Genomic DNA, 24,430 nt, shown 5'->3' with positions numbered 1-24,430 from the left:
CCCCCCGCCGTGGTAATAAACACGTGCAAGAGTCCTAGAGGACCAACATCAGGATCGGAACCAGCCGATGCCATAACAAATGCTGATATCGGCGCAGGTGGCTAATATATGCAGGAATGTGGCCTCTGTTATTTACGATGCCCGGAGAACATGTTATAAAACATGAGGGCTCAACGTGCGAGAGCCTCGTTGTTCTTCTCCGGAGAAATGTAGTCAGAGTTGTTTGTACTTCTGTGTGAAATAAACTCCATTTGTATCAAACCTTAAACTTCTCCAGTGAAATACTGTTTGAACATTTATTATGCTAAGACAAACTAAGACCAGAACTTCAGTAGCTGAAGAGATTAAAAACCAAAGTGTTGGTTGAGATCCTGTTCTCGTCGACAGTTTCTGTTAGCATGTTAGCTCCTATTGCTCTTCATCACTCTGTCTGCATGCTGTTCTCTCCTCTCATTCGCAGAGACAGTCCCTCGGTGGAGTTGGGGGCGGGGTCAGAGGGAACACAAGAAGTAGCGGGGGCAGCAGCGGGCGGAGCCTCGCTGCAGAAGTGTGAATCAGTGGAGGAGGCAGAGGAGGAGGTGCCTGAGCCTCCAAAGTAAGAGAACGACCAATGAGGCGCAACTGTAGCAAGTCACACCCCCCCCTCCCCCCCTCAGGTGATTGACAGCTGTAGTTGCTCCTCTCTCCTCCTGCAGACCGGCACCGGCAGCTCCTCTCACAAAGTCGTCCAGCGTCGGGGGGGAGATTTGTTCGTTGGGGAGAAATGACGACGACGACGACGACAAGAAGCGGCGCTCGAGCTTCGGAGCGAAGATGATGGGGATGGTCGGACTGGGAAAGAAAAGTCAGAGCGCCTCCCAACTCAACCCCGAGGGTTAGTCCCAGTTTAACCAGAAACAACAACAACACCATGATTTAAAATCAGAAGGTCCATAAACGTCCTGCAAATCAGAATCCAAGTTTTCATAGGTTTTGCTGCTGAACATAAACGTAGAAAAAGAAAATGAAAGCAAGTATTTTAAAAATCACAATGAAATTATTTTTTAAAACTATATAAATATGTTCAATGCACGTGAATTAAAATGAAACAGCTGTGCCCTTTGTGCAGAAATGAAATCATTGTCTGAGGAATGTGCAAACATGTTTAGAATGAAGTATAAAAAGACTTTTCGATGTTCTGAGATAAAGTCCCGCAGACACACTGACGTCCCGAGAGTTCGACGGGAGGCCGAGTTACCTGCTCGTATTCACATCCTCTTCTTCTGTCCAGAGGAAGAGAAGAAGAAGAAGGTGATTAGACTTCCTGTCCAGAGGAGTGTAGAAACAGGTTTGGCCGTCGAGTTTAAAGCTCGATTTACCCGACAGCCGAGCCGCGACCCGGATGCCGAGGACCCCAAACCCGGAGCGTAAGAATCTCCCTTTAGTTGAACTTTTATCTGTTTTTTAACTTTTATATCTGTAATGTTTTATTTATCTTCTGTCTTCAGTCTGATATTTCCGGGAGTAAAGTTGGCGTCAGACAAACAGTTCACCGGCTTTCTGGAGGGGTTAGGCCCCGGGCAGCTGGCTGGACGGCAGACACTGGCCACGCCCCCGATGGGTAACGACCAATCAAATCTTTATTTACACTTTACACATTATTTATATTTATAATTACACTTTAAATTTACACATTATTTATAATTACACTTTATATGTATACATTATTTATATTTATAATTACTCTTTGTATTTATACATTGTTTATATTTATAATTACAATTTAAATTTATACATTATATTTATAATTACGCTTTATATTTTTACATTATATTTATAATTACGCTTTATATTTATACATTATTTATATTTATAATTACGCTTTATATTTATACATTATATTTATAATTACGCTTTATATTTATACATTATTTATATTTATAATTACACTTTAAATTTACACATTGTTTATATTTATAATTACACATACAAAACGAGCCCCTCTGATTGGCTGATTATTGGTCAGGTGACATCCAGATCGGGATGGTGTACAGGAAGGAGCGTCTGGACGTGGAGGTGATCCGAGCCCGGGGGCTTGTGGGTAAACAGGGCAACAAGAACACTCCAGGTAAACAAACTACACACTACTACACACTGATACACACTACTACACACTGATATATTATTAATGTCAATAATTTATATAAGGCTGATAAATGCTAAGTGGAAAATATTAACGTGTAATACTGTGTGTGTGTGTGTGTGTGTGTGTGTGTGTGTGTGTGTGTAGCTCCCTATGTGAAGGTGTATCTGATGGATAACGGGAAGTGTGTGTTGAAGAGAAGAACTCGTCTGGCGAGAAAAACTCTTGACCCGCTTTATCAACAACAGCTGCAGTTTGAAGAAAATCCTGAGGGAAAAGTACTGCAGGTAAAATACTAGAGTATATATTAAATACACAGTATTTATATATATATAAATATATATATAATGTCTACCTCTCTCTCTACCTTTCTGTCTCTCTACCTGTCTGTCTGCAGATCATCGTGTGGGGTGATTACGGCCGTATGGATCATAAATCCTTCATGGGCGCTGCTCAGATCCTATTGGACGACCTGGACCTGTCCAACATGGTGATTGGCTGGTTCAAACTGTTTCCTGCCACCTCATTGGTGGATGCCGCCTTGGCGCCGCTGACCAATAAGGAAGTAGAAGGGAACATTAAGTTGTAACATCAGGAGGCAGGGCCAAACGCCTGAAATGAAAAAAGGCCCATGATCCTCCTCTGCTGCTGCATGATGACATCACAGCGATGACATAACGTCACCAATGATGTCACTGGGCGGACGTCAGCAAAGGATGTTGGGAGAAGGAGAGAAGGGAGAGGCTGCCGGCCAATCACAGCAGCTTCCCCGACGCAGAACATGGTTCTTTATATTTTTGCATGGAACGTTAAAACATTAAAAAAGGTTAAAGAACATGAGAACTGCAAAATATAAAGTTTCTCTCTGAAAAACGTGTTTTCATGAGGTTCAGGTTCCTGATTATTAAAATATGTATCTTACCTGTACAGCTGATTATTAAAATATGTATCTTACATGTACAGCTGATTATTCAAATATGTATCTTACCTGAGTCGGAGATACTAAATACATGTAAATAGTTTAATAAAAAACCTTTATGGCCACATTTTTTAACCAGCTTTGTACCGCTGCATTGTGGGAGATGTATGCAGATGGACGATGTTCGGCCTCCCTCCGTGTTACCGGAGCTCCCCGCTCACTGCAATGATTGGAAATAATATAATATTTTAGTCGATTGACAGCCCTAGTAGGAACTATTTTCTTTATGGCGTATCACTACGCAGATTCCTGCTTCCTCCTGCGTAGTGGTACAGTAGAAAGAAAATAGTTCCTCCCTAAAAGCCGAGCACCATTATATTAAAGAGAAGCAGAAATCTCCAACACTAAAATAAGTATATTTACAGGGAAGAGGGAAACATTTTTTTGATTTTGGGTGAACTGTCCCTTTAAGGTTCTTCAGGTTTCACAAAGTCTCAGTTGAGTTTTATTTTATTTTGAAAGTTTGAACTTAAATTTCTTTATTATTTATGAAAACTTTTCAAAGCCAGAAGACTTGACCGAGTTTATTTTTATTAAAATCAAATCAAATTTATTTATATAGCCCAATATCACAAATTACACATTTGTCTCAGTGTGCTTTACAGACTGTACAGGTTACGACACCCTCTGTCCTTAGACCCTTGCATCACACAAGGAAAAACTTCCTAAATTAAAGGGGAAAAATGGAAGAAACCTCAGAGAGAGACTGAGGAGGGATCCCTCTCCCAGGATGGACAGACGTGCAATAGATGTCGTGTGTACAGGATAAACAACATAGTATAAATACAACATTTGACAGAAATGATGTGTTGAAAACGAGAAATTTTGGATGAATCCAGGAAAATGTCAAAAAGGCTTCCCGGTGTCCAGCAGGACCAGGGCAGCAGGCGCAGCCACAATTCATGATCCTGACGTAAACTTTATCAGTGGCAACCTGCCACATGAGACACAGAAACTCTGGGGATGATACCCCGGATGATGAGTTAGTAACATACATTTACATAAATGCATACAGATAGAGAGGGAGAAGAGAAGGAGAGCAGGGAGGTGTCCCCCGGCAGTCTAAGCCTATAGCAGCATAACTAGGGGCTGATCCAGGGCAAACCTGAGCCAGCCCTAACTATAAGCTTTATCAAAAAGGAAAGTCTTTAGCCTGTTCTTAAATGTGGAGAGGGTGTCTGCCTCCTGAACACAAAATGGAAGCTGGTTTCACTGGAGAGGAGCTTGATAGCTGAAGGCTCTGGCTCCCATTGTACTCTTAGAGACTCTAGGTAATACAAGTAACCCTGCAGTCTGGGAGCGCAATGCTCTAGTTGGTTTATAAGGTACTATGAGATCTTTAAGATATGCTGGAGCCTGACCATCAATTGCTTTGTAAGTCAGGAGAAGGATTTTGAATTCTATTCTGTATTTTACTGGGAGCCAGTGCAGAGCAGCTAATACAGGAGTAATATGATCCTGTTTCCTTGTTCTTGCTGCATTTTAACTTTAATAACTTTCTGGTTTTCTTTCTTTACTTTGACAAACTCACAATATGTTCTTATTTATATTTCTTGATTTGCTTTTGATTGTTTGAAATATCTCATAATAAATTCAGAAGGAAACACAAGAAAACTACAAACTTTTGTTAACAGAGTAATATTTTAATAAAGTTATATTTCTGAATATTTAGTCTTTATGCTGCTGTTCAGAAAAGAAAAAAAACAGTAGTGTGAATATTTTAATTTATTATTTAATCCTGTGTATTTTTAATGTGGGTGAATTATCATCAAAAACCATTCGCTGTTCGCCCTCCCCTCCAGCAGGGTTCGCTGTTCGCTTCCACCGCTTCGCTCTCCGCACAGCGAACTGTCGTCGACGCGGAACTCCGTGTGTGTTTACGGCCCGCTGGCTCTCTTTGTCCGCAGAAAAGGAGCAAAATGTGCGCCGTGCAGCTGCTGCGTGTGTCGGTCCACGAGCGGCTCAGCGCTGCCGCTGAAGACTTCCTGCTTCGGGTGGAAAAGGGAGAAGAAGCGGCTGAAATCCAGGCGCTGAGAGCGCTGCTCACCGAGCGGCTAACGGCGGCTGCGGAGGAGATTGTCGGTCTGTTGGAGGAAACCGTGGCGGAGTACGAAGACAGAGCTGAGCGGTCAGAGCGGGAGATCTGCCGCCAGAGGAGGCTGCTCGAGGCCGTGCTGAAGCCTGAAGTCCGGCTGCACAGAACAGGTCAGTCCCGGAGACAGCACGCGCACACACAGAGCGACACTTCCGTTCCACTTCAAAATAAAAGTCCGTAACAGAAGGATATAGGTTGCATCTGAAGTATGAAAACAATAAGTTTAAGCATGTATGAGACTGCTGATGCTAGAATTTAAACTGTTTACTGTTCTAAGTAATAATAACATTATTTTGGTTTTCCTGTTATGCAGCAACTTTTCTGTCCCAATGAATAACTAATTTTTTAAAACCTGTTTTTAAAACACAAAATGCTTGCATTATAGAATAAGAACTTCTTTGTTTCTGTATCACATAAGCATATAATAATGTACAATAACAATAAATAATGAGCTTGTTTTTGGTACATAATTTAAGCCATAACATTATTTTATTGGTCATGTTAACCACATTTCAAGTGCTTGACTGAAATATTTTTGACGAGATGAGAATATAATTATCCAAACCAGTGATTCCCAAATAGGGACGGAAATATTGTGGGGCAGCTCAACTAATTTGTAAAATAGTTATGATTTGATTAAAAGAGTAAATCCTCATATTCACATTAAGTCAGCTGTAATGCAATGAATGAAAGTAAAAAATAAAAAGCTGAAAGTAATGAATAAATGGAGTAAACAGAATATTTTACAATGTAGTATGAGTACTTTCATTGCAGTAATCTGAATACTTCTTCCTCCTCTGCTCCTCAGAGTGTCTGCAGGAAGTGACCTTCACAGTCGGCGCTACAGATCTGATCCACAGCGACGCTTCCTGCCCGTCGACGCCTCGCTCTCCCTCTCCCACCAACTGTACACCCACCTCGCCAAGCAGTTCGGCCGTCCACAGTGACGGCGACCGGGCCGAACAGAGTCGTATTGTGAGAGCTCCGAGGAGGAGGAAGAGAGGGCGGCCGTCGCTCGCCATCAGGAACAAGCGGAAGAGGTCGACCCCAGCTCAGAGTTTCAGCTGTCACGTGTGTGGCCGCTCTCTGCAGGGGAAAGGTTACCTGCTCAAACACGTGCTGCAGGTCTGCGCCCAGGACCCCGACTGCTGCTGTGGCTTTTGCGGCGAGCGTCTGGACTCTTCCGCCAACCTCACAGCTCACCTGCAAACGCACCGAGATACGAGTAAAACTTGTACCTTCTGCGGGAAAACTTTCCAGTCCATCCTGGCACAGGAGCTGCACGTGCGCCTGCACACTGGAGAGAAACCGTACAGCTGCGACATCTGCGGCAAGAAATTCAGCCAGAAGGGCAACCTGACGTCACACATGCACGTGCACGCTGGGGAGAAACCCTTCAAGTGTAAAGAGTGCAGCCGCGCCTTCTGCCACATAACGTCTTTAGAGCGCCACATGCAGGAGCACAGCAGAGAGGAGGCGCATGCCTGCAGCATCTGTGGCCAAGAGTTCACGCAGCGACGCAGCCTTCGACGACACATGGCGACTCATCAGAAGAATGCCAGCGACAAACCGAAAAGATTCCGCAGCTCGGAGCCGTCCTATGGCTGCAAAGTGTGCAGGAACGCCTTCGACAAGAGGAGCCTGCTGGTGAAACACGTAGAGACTCACCTGCAGGACCCGGACTGCTGCTGCGGACTCTGCGGGCACCAGTACGAGTCCGCCACCAGCCTCGCCGCCCACCTGCATTCCCATCGCGAGATTGGCAACACCTGCCACATCTGTGGAAAGTGCTTCCCAGCTCAGGCGGCGCTGCAGATGCACCTGAGGATCCACACCGGAGAGAGACCGTACTCCTGCACCTTCTGCGGGAAGAACTTCAATCAGAGCGGAAACCTTAAAACGCACCTGAAGATCCACACGGGCGAGAGGGCGTTCTCCTGCAGCCTCTGCGGGAAGGGTTTCACACAGAAACAGACTCTGGACACGCACGTCCGATTCCACAACAAGGAGAGGCGCTTCCTGTGCCAGGTGTGCGGGAAGGGTTTCATGCAGGAAGTGGACCTGAAGAGACACATGCTGATCCACACCGGGGAGAAACCCTACTGCTGCAGGGTCTGCGGGAAGAGCTTCCAGGCCAAGCGCTCTCTCAATGGGCATCTCAAGGTGCATGCTGAAGGGGTGGAGCGGGAGCAGGCGGAGGAGCAGCGGATGGAGGACACGTTCTACTCCGGCTTCATCCAGCTGTAGCTGCCTGTGTGAGAGGACAACCTCGAATCCTCGCTATCTCAGCGTCACCACTGCAGCAGCTCGCAGTTACAACTGCCTGAAAGTCAGTGAAAACATTCAGTCGCAGGATCTTTACAGGAGACATGTTGTCTAATTTTCCGCTTCATACTTGTATTCTTAAAAACATGTTTACATGCATTAATTCTCATAAATCATTCTGCTTCTCTGTCTGCCTGAACGCTTTTTGTAGCACCCTGTCTCTTTAAGACGTGTGCATACTTATCAGGCAGCTTCTTTTCCTTGGGCAAAATGGGCCAAAAACATACATACAAACATATAAACAAACAAACATACATACATACATACAAACACAAACAAACATACAAACATACATACATACATACATACATACATACATACATACATACATACATACATACATACATACATACAAACAAACCCATACAAACAAACAAACCCATACAAACATGCATACATGCATGCATGCATACATGCATGCATACAAACAAACAAACAAACAAACATACATACATACATACATACAAACAAACATACATACATACATACATACATACATACATACATGCATACATACATACATACAAACAAACAAACCCATACATACATACATACATACATACATACATACATACATACATACATACATACATACAAACATATGACACACAGACAACTCGCACCGCAGCGGCCCGGGTTCAAATCCGACTCCAGAGACCGGGAGGTTCTGAGCGACACCAGAAGGAAGAGAATATTAAGTTTACGTTTTACCGGATCAGAACAGAGCTCCAGTCCAGAGTCAGTATTATATCATATTATTATGTCAGTAGTTTTACAGTAAGTCAGTAGTTTTACAGTAAGTCAGTAGTTCTACAGTGTGTCAGACGTCCCGGTGTGTCTTCCACTCCAGCAGGGGGCAGACTCTCTCTCTCCCCTCCCCATGACCCTCTGGTGACCCGGATGAGACCGGTCCAGCCCCGCGGTGCTTCCCTTCCCGCTGTCCGGAGGACGGAGCTCTGTCCCGGGATGTCTCTGGCAGAATCCCCGCCGCGCTGCGGGCTTCAGGCCCTCACGATTTCGGTGTCGGAGCAGCTGACCCGGGCTGGGGAAGAGGTGTTGGGGCTGCTGGATGAGCGGAGCGGCCTCCCCGGAGGCTCCGCAGGGCGCCGGCTGCTCCTCCTGCTGCGGCCGCTGCTCAGAGAGCGGCTGGCGGCGGCGGCGGAGCGGATCGTCGGGCTGCTGCAGCGGGAGGTGGAGCAGCTCCGGGGGCAGCTGGAACGGCAGGGCCGGCTGCTGGAGGCGGTGCTGAGCCCGGAGGTCCGGCTGACCCGGACAGGTGAGCGGAACACTGTCGCTAGGTAACGGTCAGCTTACCTCGCTAGATAACAAGCAGGTTGTTATCTAGCGAGGTAAGCTGAGACCTGTGGACCTGCATGGTTGTCAGCCAATCAGAGCGCAGCGTCAGACAACCACGCAGGTCCACAAAGACGAGAGATTTAAGATCATTAGAACAAGTACGGAAGCCCTAAATGGCCAAACTTTTGTTTTCACAACAATATAAAATAAATATTAGAGGAATTATGAGCTGTTTAACTGACACGAGCTCTGACCATTAAAACTACTGATGCCCATATTTAAATAGCACAATGTGTTTCCATGTAAATAACCTTTAGCGACGACAATAACAAAGTTAGTCTGGAGCCTCATGAACAGCTATATACATATGTATATCAGTGGTGGGCTGTCAGGGCCAGCAAGGCCTTCTCTGCTGGCCTAAACATCATCAGAATATACATTTAATTTTGATTTATTTCTTCCACAAATATGTATTAAATTATTCCCCATAGTCTATTCTCTTCATTTCATAGCTTTCCTCTTGGTTGCGCTGCTTCCAGCCTCAGATCGAGATTTGGAGGGCTGGCCTTTATGTTAGAGCTTTTATCCAATCATATTTCAGCCATGATGTGTTGCCAGGGTCCAAGAGATCTGCCCTGAGGCCTTCAGAATCAACAGTGCGGGCGCCTGTAGTTTAAAGTGAACGGAGACAAAACTGTGGCGTTAACCAATCAGATTTCGAGTTGGGGACACCGGGGCCAGCTAGCAGGCGTACGATAACGTCAGCACGTCCACGTCTTTTGATTGGATACGCACTATTGAGAGGCAGAGCCGTGCAGAGCTAGCAAACTTTGAACGAGCTAATTTGTGTAGATTTCTACAAGCTGTTTGTTTTCAACCCACAATGTGTGAAGGAGGAAAAGAAATCGATGTGGTCGCAGATATAATTACAACACCATTTTCAAGACAAACTTTTCAAGAAAAGCTAGACATTGTGAGAAGAGAACGGCCAACCCCGAAGCTAGCGAGCCTATCACAGCTGGGAAAAGGGTTTGTCCACCACTTTCAAATCACTAAGTACGAGCGGTACCCCCGGCTCACAGCCTCCGAGAGGCACTGCACATTGTACTGCTGGGAATGCCTGCTATTTACAACTAAATGTTTCTAAACATTAATATAACTGTGTTGTTAGGGTGATGCAACGCCCGGTTATACTGCGTTTCTGTCTAAATATATAGTTTCTAGAGCCATGGCGTCATAATGATGGTATTAAGAGGGGGAATAATTCAGGTAGGACTGTAGGACATCACTGAAGGCCTAGGTGGGAAATGCACAGCCCGCCACTGATGTATATACATATTTATAAAACGGACATGTCAAATCAAGCAATCTGATTGGTTCTTAGCCGTGATATAGTGAGCGTATATCACGAGTAGAATTGTAGTTACTTTTCACAACAAGTCAGTATCCCTCCGCGTCTGAGAGAAAGCTACAACCGTTACATGACGTCCGTTAAGAAACAAACTTACAAAGCTTTACTATGTAAATAAGAACAGAGTTCCATTCGTTCGGTTGCTTTTATTAGAAATAATATCAGCGTGAAATGACAATAATCAAACATGTACTTTCAAGTTATTTTCTAAATGTGCAGCTTTCCCTACTTGAAAGGGATGGAAACATCTACCCAAAGTTTTTTAACTGGATTTCACGCCAAAAGACCAAACTGCTCTTTTCCTTTTTTCCTCCTTTTATTTTTTGCAATTTCAGCAAAAGTCAGACAAGGTATTTAGAGTTAGGTATTTAGAGTTAGGTATTTAGAGGTGAAAAACCTTTTGAATAGAAACAAACAGAAAAGAGAATTAATACATATTAAAAGGCAACTCAAATAAATGTAAATAGCAAGATACACACATTTGTAATTTCCAACTATTTCTATTTCAACCTTAAATTAATTTACAAATGCACTCCCACTAAATGAACATAACACATGCACAGCTGCTGTCATAATTTTAACAGGAAATGCATTTAATTTTACCGAGTAAATGTGTATTTCTAACGGCATTTTAACTTTAAGTACTACTCATTTTTAATTAAATACAATTATGCAGTCAGTTTTTAAATCACAAACGATATAAGAAATTAAACAAGCCGTTCTGCAAACATGTACACAATCAGCTCACCGAGCCACACACACACACACACACAAGCGCGCTATCGATCATGACATAAAGCCAGCGTCAATCAAACGAGTAGCGGCAGCGATCTCCAGCAGGTAACAGTCTCTCAAGCTAAAAAGTTCAGCGTCTTACTGGCTGAAACACAGACGTTTACAGTTCAATCTGGTTCTGGGTTCCGGTCGCGCATGCGCCAATACAAGGGACCGTCCATTTAGTATAGTACAATGTTCTCTACTATGGAGGAGTGGATCGATCAGTGCCTATCTCCAGAGAAGAAAGCCCTAAAAGACGACATGCAGAGCTACGTGAAGAGCAGGTAGACCAAATGGAAAAAAAACTAAACGAACAGAACACCGCGCTAGCTGTTAGCGCTATGTTTTGTGCAGAAGGCAACGAAGGGACTATTTTATTTTCAACATCATTATTTAATAAAATTTAATACAATTTAAATTGGAGTGTGTATTTTTCTTTCATATTGCCCCACTTGGTAACCGTTTTATAAAAGCAATAGCTCACTTCAGACCGTGATATATGGCCATTATATCACAGATAAGGGGGTTGTACCACGCCCCACAACTGTGATGTAATGACCATATACCACGGCCTGTCGTGATATATGGTCATTATATCACAGTTAAGAGGGTTGTACCATATATCACGGCTTGTCGTAAGCTATATACATATACATATACATATACATATGTATAGATATTGTAGAGGCTAAGCCAACGCTTTAAGCCACTGGGGTTCTGCTTTGTTGCACTAGTTGACGCACCTGCTGAATAAAGATTCCGATTCCAAACATTTGCAATTGAACATTCAGTCCGTTTATTTCTTTTTCCATCAGCAAACATACCATGACATTTAGACACAATAGGTTAGCCTGGGGGAGCAAACGCTACCTCCGCCAACTTGTGTATGTGTCTGTGTATATACAGTATATCTCAAGTGAGTACACCCTTTAGATTTTTGGAAATATTCTGTTATATCCTTTCAGGGGATAACATTATCCTACTGAAACTTTGATATAACTTAAAGTAGTCAGTGTGCTGCTTGAATAACAGTATAGATTTATTGTCCTTTGAAAATTACTCAGTACACAGCTGTTAATGTCTAAACAGCTGGCAACAAAAGTGAGTACACCCCATAGTGAACATGTCTAAATTGTGCCCAAAGTGTCAATATTTTGTGTGACCACCATTGTTATCTAGCACTGCTTTAACCCTCCTGGGCATGGAATTCACCAGAGCTGCACAGGTTGCTTCTGGAATCTTCTTCCACTCCTCCACGACGACATCACGGAGCGCACGGATGTTGGACACCTTGCACTCCTCCACCTTCCTCTTGAGGATGCCCCACATGTGCTCAATTGGGTTTAGGTCTGAAGACATACTTGGCCAGTCCGTCACCTTAACCTTCAGCTTCTTCAGCAAGGCCGTTGTCATCTTGGAGGTGTGTTTAGGGTCATTATCATGTTGGAAAACTGCCCTACGGCCCAGTTTCCGAAGAGAGGGGATCATGCTCTGCTGCAGGATGTCACAGTATATATTGGAATTCATGTGTCCCTCAATGAAATGCAGCTCCCCAGTGCCGGCAGCACTCATGCAGCCCCAGACCATGATGCTGCCACCACCATGCTTGACTGTAGGCAAAACACATTTGTCTTGGTACTCCTCACCAGGGTGCCGCCACACACGCCGGACACCATCTGACCCAAACAGGTTTATTTTGGTCTCATCAGACCACAGGACATGGTTCCAGTAACTCATGTTCTTGGATTCATTGTCTTCAGCAAACTGTTTGCGGGCTTTCTTATGCATCGGTTTCAGAAGGGGCTTCTGTCTGGGGCGACGGCCATACAAACCGATTTGATGCAGTGTGCGGCGTATGGTCTGGGCACTGACAGGCTGACATCCCACTTCTGCAACCTCTGCAGCAATGCTGGAAGCACTCGCACGTCTATTTTTGGAAACCAACCTCTGGATATGACGCTGAGCACGTGGACTCAACTTCTTTGGTCGACCCTGGCGAGGCCTGTTCCGAGTGGAACCTGTCCTGGAAAACCGCTGTATGATCTTAGCCACTGTGCTGCAACTCATTTTCATGGTGTTGGCAATCTTCTTATAGCCAAGGCCATCTTTGTGAAGCGCAATAATCCTTTTTTTCAGCCGCTCAGAGAGTTCCTTGCCATGAGGTGCCATGTTGTCCAGCATTCAGAGAGAATTGTGCCCAAAACACCAAATTTAACAGCCCTGCTTATCATTTACACCTGAATCCTTGTAACACTAACGAGTCACATGACACCAGGGCGGGAAAACAACATCATTGGGCACAATTAGGACATGTTCACTATGGGGTGTACTCACTTTTGTTGCCAGCTGTTTAGACATTAACAGCTGTGTACTGAGTAATTTTCAAAGGACAATAAATCTATACTGTTATTCAAGCAGCACACTGACTACTTTAAGTTATATCAAAGTTTCAGTAGGATAATGTTATCCCCTGAAAGGATATAACAGAATATTTGCAAAAATCTAAAGGGTGTACTCACTTTTGAGATATACTGTATGTGTGTGTGTGGTCAAAAACTGTTTACCATCCAGCGGAACACCACCGTCAACAAACATTGGTTCCTACTTATAGCAGGAGTGCTAATTGGCTCCTACACACCGGCCCCTAATTGTTAGTACAGGTGGAACAAAAGATTTACTGCAAACAATAAAAGGAGCTAACGGTGAAAACATAACTTTCCAGACATAAATTCAACAATCTACACTTCTTGTACTAAACAACGTTTAGTTACAGGTCTCACAATAATGTTGGTCTCTGTTTGCAGCTTGACAGAGCGCACAAGACCCCTTTTCTCAGGAAAAACCTCCAATACTTTGCCGAGAGGCCAGGAACCACGTGGAGCTGAAGAATCCATGATGACGACAACATCTTCAGCAACTAAACTCCTTTTCCTTTGATTCCACTTCTGCCTCTCTTGTAGTAACGGCAGGTATTCCCGAACCAATCGCTTCAAAAACAGAGGAAACGATTAAATCTCTCAGGATTGAAAGTCCCACTCAGTCTGTCCAGTAATATGAAAAACTAGATCCGCAACTAACAAGTATTTTCTAGATTAATGCTTTGATGTATAAAATTTCAGAAAATAGTGAAAAGGTTTGTCCCGGCTGTTCTCGGTCCTGACGTCTTTAAAAGTTCTGTCACTTTAATATATAACAGAAAAGCAGCAAATCTCCATATTTGAGGCTGAAGCAGCTTTTAAAGACTTTTCTGCATTTCTTTCCTTCCAGACGCCATCAGGACTACCAGTGCGGCTGATAACCAGCTGTCTGAGGTCACCCCCCCCACAGCACCGCTCAGCGCCTCTGTCGTCTCTACAGCCGACAGCGAGGATGACTGGCGGGGAAGCGAAGATTCGTCCAATAATACAGAAGCACTCGGGACGACCAGAGGACGCCGGAGATGCCCAGCGGGCCGGCCGGCAGCTCACCGCTGTGTTATCTGTGGAAAAACTTTCCACCACAAAAGGAATCTGGTTAAACATGCGGAAACACACGAGGACACCTCACGGTGTGGCGTCTGCGGACAACATGTGGAGTCCTCGGGTGGTTTGTTCGACCATCTCAGATCTCACAGAGACACTGGCGGTGGCGGGACGTGTGAGATCTGCGGGAAGATGTTTCAGAACATGGAGACGCACATGAGGAGTCACACGGGAGTGAAACCGTTCAGCTGCGACGTCTGCGGCAAGAGCTTCTCCCACCCCGGTGAGCTGCGGCGCCACAAGAAGATCCACAGCAGGAGGATGCTCGCCGTCTGCCCGGTCTGTGGGAGGAGCTTCACCCACAACGAGGTGCTGCAGGATCACCTGAAGACCCACGAAAAAGAAGACGAGGGAGACCAGAGAGAGAATGGCGAGGACGAGGCAATGAAACCAAAGAGCGACAGGAAGCCCCAGGGGTCTTCGCTCCGCTGCAAAGTCTGCAGTGACTCCTTCCACAGCCGGGGCTTCTTGAGGAAACATGCAGAGACGCACTGCCGGGACGCTCAGAGCATCTGCGACGAGCAGCTGGACTTGCCTGCCGCTCTGCTGACTCACCTGCAGTCTCACAGAGAGACAAGCGGCACCTGCAGGATCTGCGAGAAGAGTTTCCAGAATATGGAGACGCACATGCGGAGCCACACGGGGGTCAAACCGTACTGCTGCGCTGTCTGCAACAAGCGCTTCCCCCGCCTCGGAGCGCTGCGGCGCCACAAGAAGATCCATAGTGGGGAGCGGCCGCACGTCTGCCACAGCTGTGGAAAGACATTCATTGAGAGCAGCGCCTTAAAGACTCACAGCAGAAGCCACTCCTGGGAGGACAGCGAGCCTCCGCCGCTACCTCAGAGCCCAAAGTCGGACACGGAGAAGAGTGCGAATGTTGAGAAGAACGCCACGGTGTCGCCTGGCTGCTGTAAAGTCTGCGGGAAGTCTTTTCAGAGTAAAGGTAGTTTGAGGAAACACGCCAAAAGTCACACAGCAGAGGCCGTCTGCGGCGTCTGCGGTGACAGTTTACCGACATCCGAGCCGCTGACGGAGCACCTACAGACTCACAGAGATGCCGGAAAAATATGTCACATCTGCGGTAAAACCTACCAGAACATCGAGATGCACATGCGGAGTCACACTGGTGTGAAGCCATTCTGCTGCGCTGTCTGCGGCAAATCCTTCCCGCGGCCAGGTGCCCTGCGGCGCCACAAGCGGATCCACAGCGGGGAGCGACCGTACATCTGCGAGTTCTGCGGAAAGACGTTCATAGATAACGGCACTCTGACGACGCACATCAGGAACCACACTGGAGACAAACCGGCACAGCGCGTCTCCTGCGAGACCTGCGGGAAGAGCCTGGCGTCGGTCCACGTGCTGGAGGTGCACAAGAGGATCCACACGGGCGAGAAGCCTTTCCAGTGTCGCGTCTGCGGTAAGGCCTTCAGGCAGGTGGGAGGGCTGAAAGCCCATATGCTGACGCACACTGGGGAGAAGCCATTCAGCTGCAGCCTCTGCAGCAAGAGCTTCAGCACCAAAGGTTACCTGGAGACGCACATCCGCTTCCACAAGAAGGAGCGTGCCTTCAGCTGTAGCCTCTGCTGGAAGGCCTTCGTCACCAAGAACGACCTGAAGAAGCATCTGCTGACGCACAGCGGGGAGAAACCCTACGGCTGCTCCGTCTGCGGCAAGACCTACCAGGAGAAACGCTCAAGAGACGTCCACATGCGGGTCCACCGGGACGCCAAGGAGCAGGACGAGTTGACTGACTTCATCCAGCTGTAGACTGACTTTATCCAGCTGTAGAGTGACTTCATCCAGCTGTAGACTGACTTCATCCAACTATTGACTTCATCCAGCTGTAGACTGACTTCATCCAACTATTGATTTCAACCAGCTGTAGACTGACTTCATCCAACTATTGACTTCATCCAGCTGTAGACTGACCTGTGGGGATATTTATGAAGAATAAATATATTTCTTTAAAAAAGAAAGATGTTTTATTTTTCCAACAGTGAAATCAGCTGGTTAAAATATTATAGTCATAAATGTTGTTTTAAAAAAATATACATACATGTTCATAGTTTAAATATAATGTTCAGTGAGTCAAACATACACGTCACATTTTAAAATAATTTACATAATAAATAAAAAAATCTGGTCATTGATTGATACAAGATGTTGATTCCATAATATCATTACATCATGAATCTACAATGATATTTTTTAAAGAAGTCTATCATAAAGTGTGTATCCGACACACACAGTCATTAAACACATTAACAGCAGGATATAATAAAATCCCGCTTTCTATGATCTCAGCTTCACATCTGGAGCTCTGAATCAGTTTTACTTTTTACTATTTTCAGCAGTTTGAGACGTTTTCTCGAGCTGTTTCCTGTTCGAACTTTACAAATGCATAAAAATACAGTTGGTGACAATCAGTCACCTCTCACTGTGGGGAAAAGTAAATAATCCCCCAAGTATTTAGTTAACATAATATACATACAGTACATGTGTGTGTGTGTGTGTATACATATATATATATATTTATATTTTTTTGTGTATTTTATATATTTTCTTTTCTCATAAAAAACAATGGTGGCAATTGTAAACAATGAATGAATATTTGTCGTTATGATTACAGGGCTGAAGTTTGTTAAAATATTGAACTCAGTAAAAGTGGAAAAATAATATTATATATCATTTTTGTATAGTTTTAATGGTGAGATTGTTTTAATCTGACACAAAAATGCATCTAAATCAATGTTGTTGATAATCATTGACATCTCTGAATTAAAAACAATCCCTCTAACATTTAGTATACAGAATGTTTTTATTTATATTAAAAACAACAATGGCATTGTGTAAGCAAACATTTAAAGGTTTAGAATTCTGAAAATAAAAGATTATTTGGTAGTCATAAGACTTGGTTAAATAATTTAAATGGAAAATAATAATAAATAATTGTAATGCAGTTTCTTGACTCATAGAGGCAGAAGAGTTAACATAATATTATTAATATTATATTGAACTGTCAGTTCTTACGGTGCTTTTATTGTGAAGAGTTCCTGTCTGTCTGCCTCTGACTCGGAGTGTCTAACTTGGCTGTTTCCGGTCGGACCGAAATTAGCCTCCGGTAGCGTCTTCTCTCTTGTGACAGAGTGTCCAGTCGGTACCGACGTGTTGCAGCTGTGTTGTAACTACCGGAGGACGGACCTGAGGACGCACGCAGGCGGAAATGGACGGAAATAATATGTCCGCCGAGTGTATGAAGGAGCTGTTCTTCCCGCCAGATGTCACCATTGTGAAAAAAGTACACAAGTATCATCATCATCATCATCATCATGTAGTTAAAGTATCAGTAAAAGTACACAAGTATCATCTTCATGTAGTTAAAGTATCAGTAAAAGTACACAAGTATCATCATCATCATGTAGTTAAAGTATCAGTAAAAGTACACAAGTATCATCTTCATGTAGTTAAAGTATCAGTAAAAGTATACAAGTATCATCATCATCATGTAGTTAAAGTATCAGTAAAAGTACACAAGTATCATCTTCATGTAGTTAAAGTATCAGTAAAAGTATACAAGTATCATCTTCATCATGTAGTTAAAGTATCAGTAAAAGTACACAAGTATTATCTTCATGTGGTTAAAGTATCAGTAAAAGTATACAAGTATCATCTTCATGTAGTTAAAGTATCAGTAAAAGTATACAAGTATCATCTTCATGTAGTTAAAGTATCAGTAAAAGTACACAAGTATCATCTTCATGTAGTTAAAGTATCAGTAAAAGTACACAAGTATCATCTTCATGTAGTTAAAGTATCAGTAAAAGTACACAAGTATCATCTTCATGTAGTTAAAGTATCAGTAAAAGTATACAAGTACCATCTTCATGTAGTTAAAGTATCAGTAAAAGTACACAAGTATCATCTTCATGTAGTTAAAGTATCAGTAAAAGTATACAAGTATCATCTTCATGTAGTTAAAGTATCAGTAGAAGTACACAAGTATCATCTTCATGTAGTTAAAGTATCAGTAAAAGTATACAAGTATCATCTTCATCATGTAGTTAAAGTATCAGTAAAATTACACAAGTATCATCTTCATGTGGTTAAAGTATCAGTAAAAGTACACAAGTATCATCTTCATGTAGTTAAAGTATCAGTAGAAGTACATAAGTATCATCTTCATGTAGTTAAAGTATCAGTAAAAGTACACAAGTATTATCATCATGTAGTTAAAGTATCAGTAAAAGTACACAAGTATTATCATCATGTAGTTAAAGTATCAGTAAAAGTACACAAGTATCATCTTCATGTAGTTAAAGTATCAGTAAAAGTACACAAGTGTCATCTTCATGTAGTTAAAGTATCAGTAAAAGTACACAAGTATCATCTTCATGTAGTTAAAGTATCAGTAAAAGTACACAAGTATTATCTTCATGTGGTTAAAGTATCAGTAAAAGTATACAAGTATCATCTTCATGTAGTTAAAGTATCAGTAGAAGTACACAAGTATCATCTTCATGTAGTTAAAGTATCAGTAAAAGTATACAAGTATCATCTTCATGTAGTTAAAGTATCAGTAAAAGTATACAAGTATCATCTTCATGTGGTTAAAGTATCAGTAAAAGTACACAAGTATCATCTTCATGTAGTTAAAGTATCAGTAGAAGTACATAAGTATCATCTTCATGTAGTTAAAGTATCAGTAAAAGTACACAAGTATTATCATCATGTAGTTAAAGTATCAGTAAAAGTACACAAGTATTATCATCATGTAGTTAAAGTATCAGTAAAAGTACACAAGTATCATCTTCATGTAGTTAAAGTATCAGTAAAAATACACAAGTGTCATCATCTTCATGTAGTTAAAGTATCAGTAAAAGTACACAAGTATCATCTTCATGTAGTTAAAGTATCAGTAAAAGTACACAAGTATTATCTTCATGTGGTTAAAGTATCAGTAAAAGTATACAAGTATCATCTTCATGTAGTTAAAGTATCAGTAAAAGTATACAAGTATCATCTTCATGTAGTTAAAGTATCAGTAAAAGTACACAAGTATCATCTTCATGTAGTTAAAGTATCAGTAAAAGTATACAAGTATCATCTTCATGTAGTTAAAGTATCAGTAAAAGTACACAAGTATCATCTTCATGTAGTTAAAGTATCAGTAAAAGTATACAAGTATCATCTTCATGTAGTTAAAGTATCAGTAAAAGTATACAAGTATCATCTTCATGTAGTTAAAGTATCAGTAGAAGTACACAAGTATCATCTTCATGTAGTTAAAGTATCAGTAAAAGTATACAAGTATCATCTTCATCATGTAGTTAAAGTATCAGTAAAATTACACAAGTATCATCTTCATGTAGTTAAAGTATCAGTAAAAGTATACAAGTATCATCTTCATGTAGTTAAAGTATCAGTAAAAGTATACAAGTATCATCTTCATGTAGTTAAAGTATCAGTAAAAGTACACAAGTGTCATCATCTTCATGTAGTTAAAGTATCAGTAAAAGTACACAAGTATCATCATCTTCATGTAGTTAAAGTATCAGTAAAAGTACACAAGTATCATCATCTTCATGTAGTTAAAGTATCAGTAAAAGTACACAAGTATCATCTTCATGTAGTTAAAGTATCAGTAAAAGTACACAAGTATCATCTTCATGTAGTTAAAGTATCAGTAAAAGTACACAAGTATTATCATCATGTAGTTAAAGTATCAGTAAAAGTACACAAGTATCATCATCTTCATGTAGTTAAAGTATCAGTAAAAGTACACAAGTATCATCTTCATGTAGTTAATGTATCAGTAAAAGTACACAAGTAGTATCATCATGTAGTTAAAGTATCAGTAAAAGTATACAAGTATTATTATCATGTAGGTAAAGTATCAGCAGTAAAAGTACACAAGTATCATCATCATGTAGTTAAAGTATCAGTAAAAGTACACAAGTATTATCATCATGTAGTTAAAGTATCAGTAAAAGTACACAAGTATCATCATCTTCATGTAGTTAAAGTATCAGTAAAAGTACACAAGTATCATCATCTTCATGTAGTTAAAGTATCAGTAAAAGTACACAAGTATCATCTTCATGTAGTTAAAGTATCAGTAAAAGTACACAAGTATCATCTTCATGTAGTTAAAGTATCAGTAAAAGTACACAAGTATTATCATCATGTAGTTAAAGTATCAGTAAAAGTACACAAGTATCATCATCTTCATGTAGTTAAAGTATCAGTAAAAGTACACAAGTATCATCTTCATGTAGTTAATGTATCAGTAAAAGTACACAAGTAGTATCATCATGTAGTTAAAGTATCAGTAAAAGTATACAAGTATTATTATCATGTAGGTAAAGTATCAGCAGTAAAAGTACACAAGTATCATCATCATGTAGTTAAAGTATCAGTAAAAGTACACAAGTATTATCATCATGTAGTTAAAGTATCAGTAAAAGTACACAAGTATCATCATCTTCATGTAGTTAAAGTATCAGTAAAAGTACACAAGTATCATCTTCATGTAGTTAATGTATCAGTAAAAGTACACAAGTAGTATCATCATGTAGTTAAAGTATCAGTAAAAGTATACAAGTATTATTATCATGTAGGTAAAGTATCAGCAGTAAAAGTACACAAGTATCATCATCATGTAGTTAAAGTATCAGTAAAAGTACACAAGTATTATCATCATGTAGTTAAAGTATCAGTAAAAGTACACAAGTATCATCTTCATGTAGTTAAAGTATCAGTAAAAGTACACAAGTATTACCATCATGTAGTTAAAGTATCAGTAAAAGTACACAAGTATCATCTTCATGTAGTTAAAGTATCAGTAAAAGTACACAAGTATTATCATCATGTAGTTAAAGTATCAGTAAAAGTACACAAGTATCATCATCTTCATGTAGTTAAAGTATCAGTAAAAGTACACAAGTATCATCTTCATGTAGTTAATGTATCAGTAAAAGTACACAAGTATTATTATCATGTAGTTAAAGTATCAGCAGTAAAAGTACACAAGTATCATCATCATGCAGTTAAAGTATCAGTAAAAGTACACAAGTATTACCATCATGTAGTTAAAGTATCAGTAAAAGTACACAAGTATCATCTTCATGTAGTTAAAGTATCAGTAAAAGTACACAAGTATTATCATCATGTAGTTAAAGTATCAGTAAAAGTACACAAGTATCATCATCTTCATGTAGTTAAAGTATCAGTAAAAGTACACAAGTATCATCTTCATGTAGTTAATGTATCAGTAAAAGTACACAAGTATTATTATCATGTAGTTAAAGTATCAGCAGTAAAAGTACACAAGTATCATCATCATGTAGTTAAAGTATCAGTAAAAGTACACAAGTATTATTATCATGTAGTTAAAGTATCAGCAGTAAAAGTACACAAGTATCATCATCATGTAGTGAAAGTATCAGCAGTGAAACATAATTTCTTTCTTCCAGGCGTTCTGCAGGTTTTCACTACAAGAAGAAGAGCAGCAGGTGAGGGGGCGGGGCTTCATTCTGCACATCAAACAGGAAGAGGGCGGAGCCTCAGGACCTGAGTGGACAGACGTAAACTGCAGCTGTGTCTCAATTCAGGGGCTGCAGCCTTCGTGGTCTTTAGAGGCCGGGTCCTCCGTAGACCGCGAAGGCTGAACCGAGCGGTCTACGAAATGAGACGGTCTGGTCTACGGGGGACTTCCTGGTGCGTCACCAGCTGTTCACGCCCCTACCTTTTGCCGCTCCCGTCGCCTAGCAACTCTCAGAAGTTATCAAGCGCAGTTGATGCTTACTTTAACATTTTGTCCAGAGAACAGAACCAGAGATAATACTTTGCTTTTTCAATCTTGATTGAAGATATGCTTTATCACCGGCGATGATGTACTTTAGACGGTGGAGGGGCTTCTCATACACACTCTGGAGACCCCCCCACATGATGCATCAGTAGACACCAGCCCATCCAAGTCCAGCAGCAAAATGTATCTATATATAGGTTACGGTTACGGTAAGCGCGTCATTTCCGGTTGTTAATGTTTCTGTGTTGTTGGTAGCATACTTCGGCAGCTCCAGTTTGACCCAGTTAATGGTGTTATATTCTTGATCACATCGGCTAATTACCTGTCATCTATCTAAACCTATACTTGTACTTCCTAAGCACTTACAACTCTCTCCTTATCCTCCTTCTCTTAGTGACTCTCGCTAAATCCTCAATTCTTTACGCTCTGTTCGGCTCTGCTAACGTTAGCTGCTGCAGCTCGGCAGCTAGCGATGGCATCTCCCTCTTCTGCTCTCTCCTGCTCGGTGTGTTTCATGTTTAGCTATTGCTCGGCCTCCTTTAGTGATAATGGTACGTGTATTAAATGTAGTTTATACGCAGGGTTGGAGGCGAGTTTTAGAGGGATAGATGAGCGGCTCCGCACCATGGCTAGTCAGCGGTTAGCAAGTGTAGCTGTTAGCAAGCCCCCTATAGTCGGTGCGGGTCGACCAGTGGTATCTCCTGTTAGCCGTCCCCCGGCGGGACCCGAGCAGCCGGGAGACTGGGTGACTGTCCGAAAGAAGTGTTATCAGAAGCCCACGGTTCACCACCAACCGCTTGCTGTTTCTAACAGATTCTCCCCACTCAGTGACACACCAGCTGAGAAGCCAACTCTGGTTATCGGTAGCTCAATTTTGAGATACGTTCATTTTGAGACACCAGCGACGACAGTCACGTGCATTCCGGGGGCCAGAGCGGGCGACATAGAAGCACATTTGAAACTGCTGGCTAAGGCTAAACGTAAATACAGTAAGATTGTTATTCACGTCGGCGGTAATGACACGCGATTGCGTCAATCGGAGTGTACTAAAGTTAATGTGGAGTCGGTGTGTACATTTGCCAAAACAATGTCGGACTCCGTAGTTTTCTCTGGTCCTCTGCCAAATCTTTTGAATGATGACATGTTTAGCCGCATGTCATCATTCCGTCGCTGGCTCTCACGGTGGTGTCCAGATAATGATGTGGGCTTCGTAGACAATTGGCGGACTTTCTGGGGAAGGCCTGGTCTGATTAGGAGTGACGGCATCCATCCTACTTTGGCTGGAGCAGATCTCATATCCAATAATATTACACAGTCTATTAGTGGACCTAATCCATGACAACCCAGAGTTGAGACCAGGACAAAGAGTTGTAGTCTTACACACTTCTCTGTGCTTCTTTCCGGGCAGTCACCCACTCAAATCCCCATAGTGACTGTGTCTGCCCCACGACTACTGAAACTAATCAAGTCTATGGTTAACAGAAGAGGAGTTATACATGAAAACCTAATTAAAATAAACACCACCACTGCAAAAGTGCAACTAAATCAAAAAATTAAATGTGGGCTCTTAAACATCAGATCTTTATCAACGAAAGCTGGATTGGTAAATGATTTAATATCAGATAATAAGATTGATTTATTTTGTCTCACTGAAACCTGGCTGAGACATGAAGAATATGTCAGTCTAAATGAATCTACTCCACCTGGTCATATTAATACTCACATTCCTCGAGGTACTGGCCGAGGAGGTGGAGTTGGGGCCATATTTGACTCAAACCTCTTGATCAATCCTAAGCCTAAACTAAAATATAACTCTTTTGAAAGCCTTGTTCTTACGCTCTCAAACCCAACATGGAAAACAATAAAGCCAGTTTTATTTGTTACTGTGTACCGCCCTCCTGGTCCGTACTCTGAATTTCTATCTGAATTCTCAGAATTTTTATCAAATTTAGTCCTTAAAACAGATAAAGTAATTATTGTAGGTGACTTTAATATTCATGTGGATGTTGATAGTGACAGCCTTAATAATGCATTTATCTCAATATTAGATTCAATTGGGTTCAGTCAGAATGTACATGAACCAACTCACTGTTTAAA

At 41.9% G+C, this 24,430-nt stretch overlaps 3 protein-coding genes across 3 annotated transcripts in view; all 3 read left to right on the top strand.

The window, feature by feature from the left end:
* LOC115004648 (regulating synaptic membrane exocytosis protein 2-like) overlaps positions 1–3,175 on the top strand; it is a 52,022-nt gene extending 48,847 nt beyond the window's left edge. The window contains 7 exon segments of the mRNA XM_029426345.1: positions 461–595; positions 696–874; positions 1,271–1,406; positions 1,488–1,600; positions 2,006–2,107; positions 2,270–2,409; positions 2,520–3,175. Of these exon segments, the coding sequence (XP_029282205.1) occupies positions 461–595; positions 696–874; positions 1,271–1,406; positions 1,488–1,600; positions 2,006–2,107; positions 2,270–2,409; positions 2,520–2,711 (997 nt within the window). The 3' untranslated portion in view covers positions 2,712–3,175.
* A 1,728-nt stretch (positions 3,176–4,903) lies between these two features.
* Positions 4,904–7,648, top strand: LOC115004651 (zinc finger protein OZF-like). Its single transcript, XM_029426348.1, has 2 exons — positions 4,904–5,306; positions 6,005–7,648. Exons 1-2 carry the CDS (start codon positions 5,021–5,023, stop codon positions 7,441–7,443), a joined length of 1,725 nt encoding a protein of 574 aa, XP_029282208.1. The 5' UTR covers positions 4,904–5,020; the 3' UTR covers positions 7,444–7,648.
* On the top strand, positions 7,460–17,314 carry LOC115004650 (oocyte zinc finger protein XlCOF6-like). The gene is made up of 3 exons (XM_029426347.1): positions 7,460–7,525; positions 8,372–8,797; positions 14,273–17,314. The coding sequence occupies exons 2-3, from the start codon at positions 8,422–8,424 to the stop codon at positions 16,291–16,293; spliced, it is 2,397 nt and encodes a 798-aa protein (XP_029282207.1). The 5' UTR covers positions 7,460–7,525; positions 8,372–8,421; the 3' UTR covers positions 16,294–17,314.
* The last annotated feature ends 7,116 nt before the right edge of the window (positions 17,315–24,430 follow it).

The sequence above is a fragment of the Cottoperca gobio genome, unplaced genomic scaffold, assembly GCF_900634415.1.
Source record: "Cottoperca gobio unplaced genomic scaffold, fCotGob3.1 fCotGob3_158arrow_ctg1, whole genome shotgun sequence".
Taxonomy (NCBI): domain Eukaryota; kingdom Metazoa; phylum Chordata; class Actinopteri; order Perciformes; family Bovichtidae; genus Cottoperca; species Cottoperca gobio.
The sequence above is the reverse complement of the archived record's forward strand: the minus strand, read 5'-3'. Positions and strand labels throughout refer to the sequence as shown.

Coding starts and splice junctions, on each gene's coding strand:
- LOC115004651 (XM_029426348.1), top strand. CDS start 5,021: ATGTGCGCCGTGCAGCTGCTGCGTGTGTCGGTCCACGAGCGGCTCAGC. Junction 5,307..6,004: donor AGTCCGGCTGCACAGAACAG/GTCAGTCCCGGA, acceptor TCTGCTCCTCAG/AGTGTCTGCAGGAAGTGACC.
- LOC115004650 (XM_029426347.1), top strand. CDS start 8,422: ATGAGACCGGTCCAGCCCCGCGGTGCTTCCCTTCCCGCTGTCCGGAGG. Junction 8,798..14,272: donor GGTCCGGCTGACCCGGACAG/GTGAGCGGAACA, acceptor CTTTCCTTCCAG/ACGCCATCAGGACTACCAGT.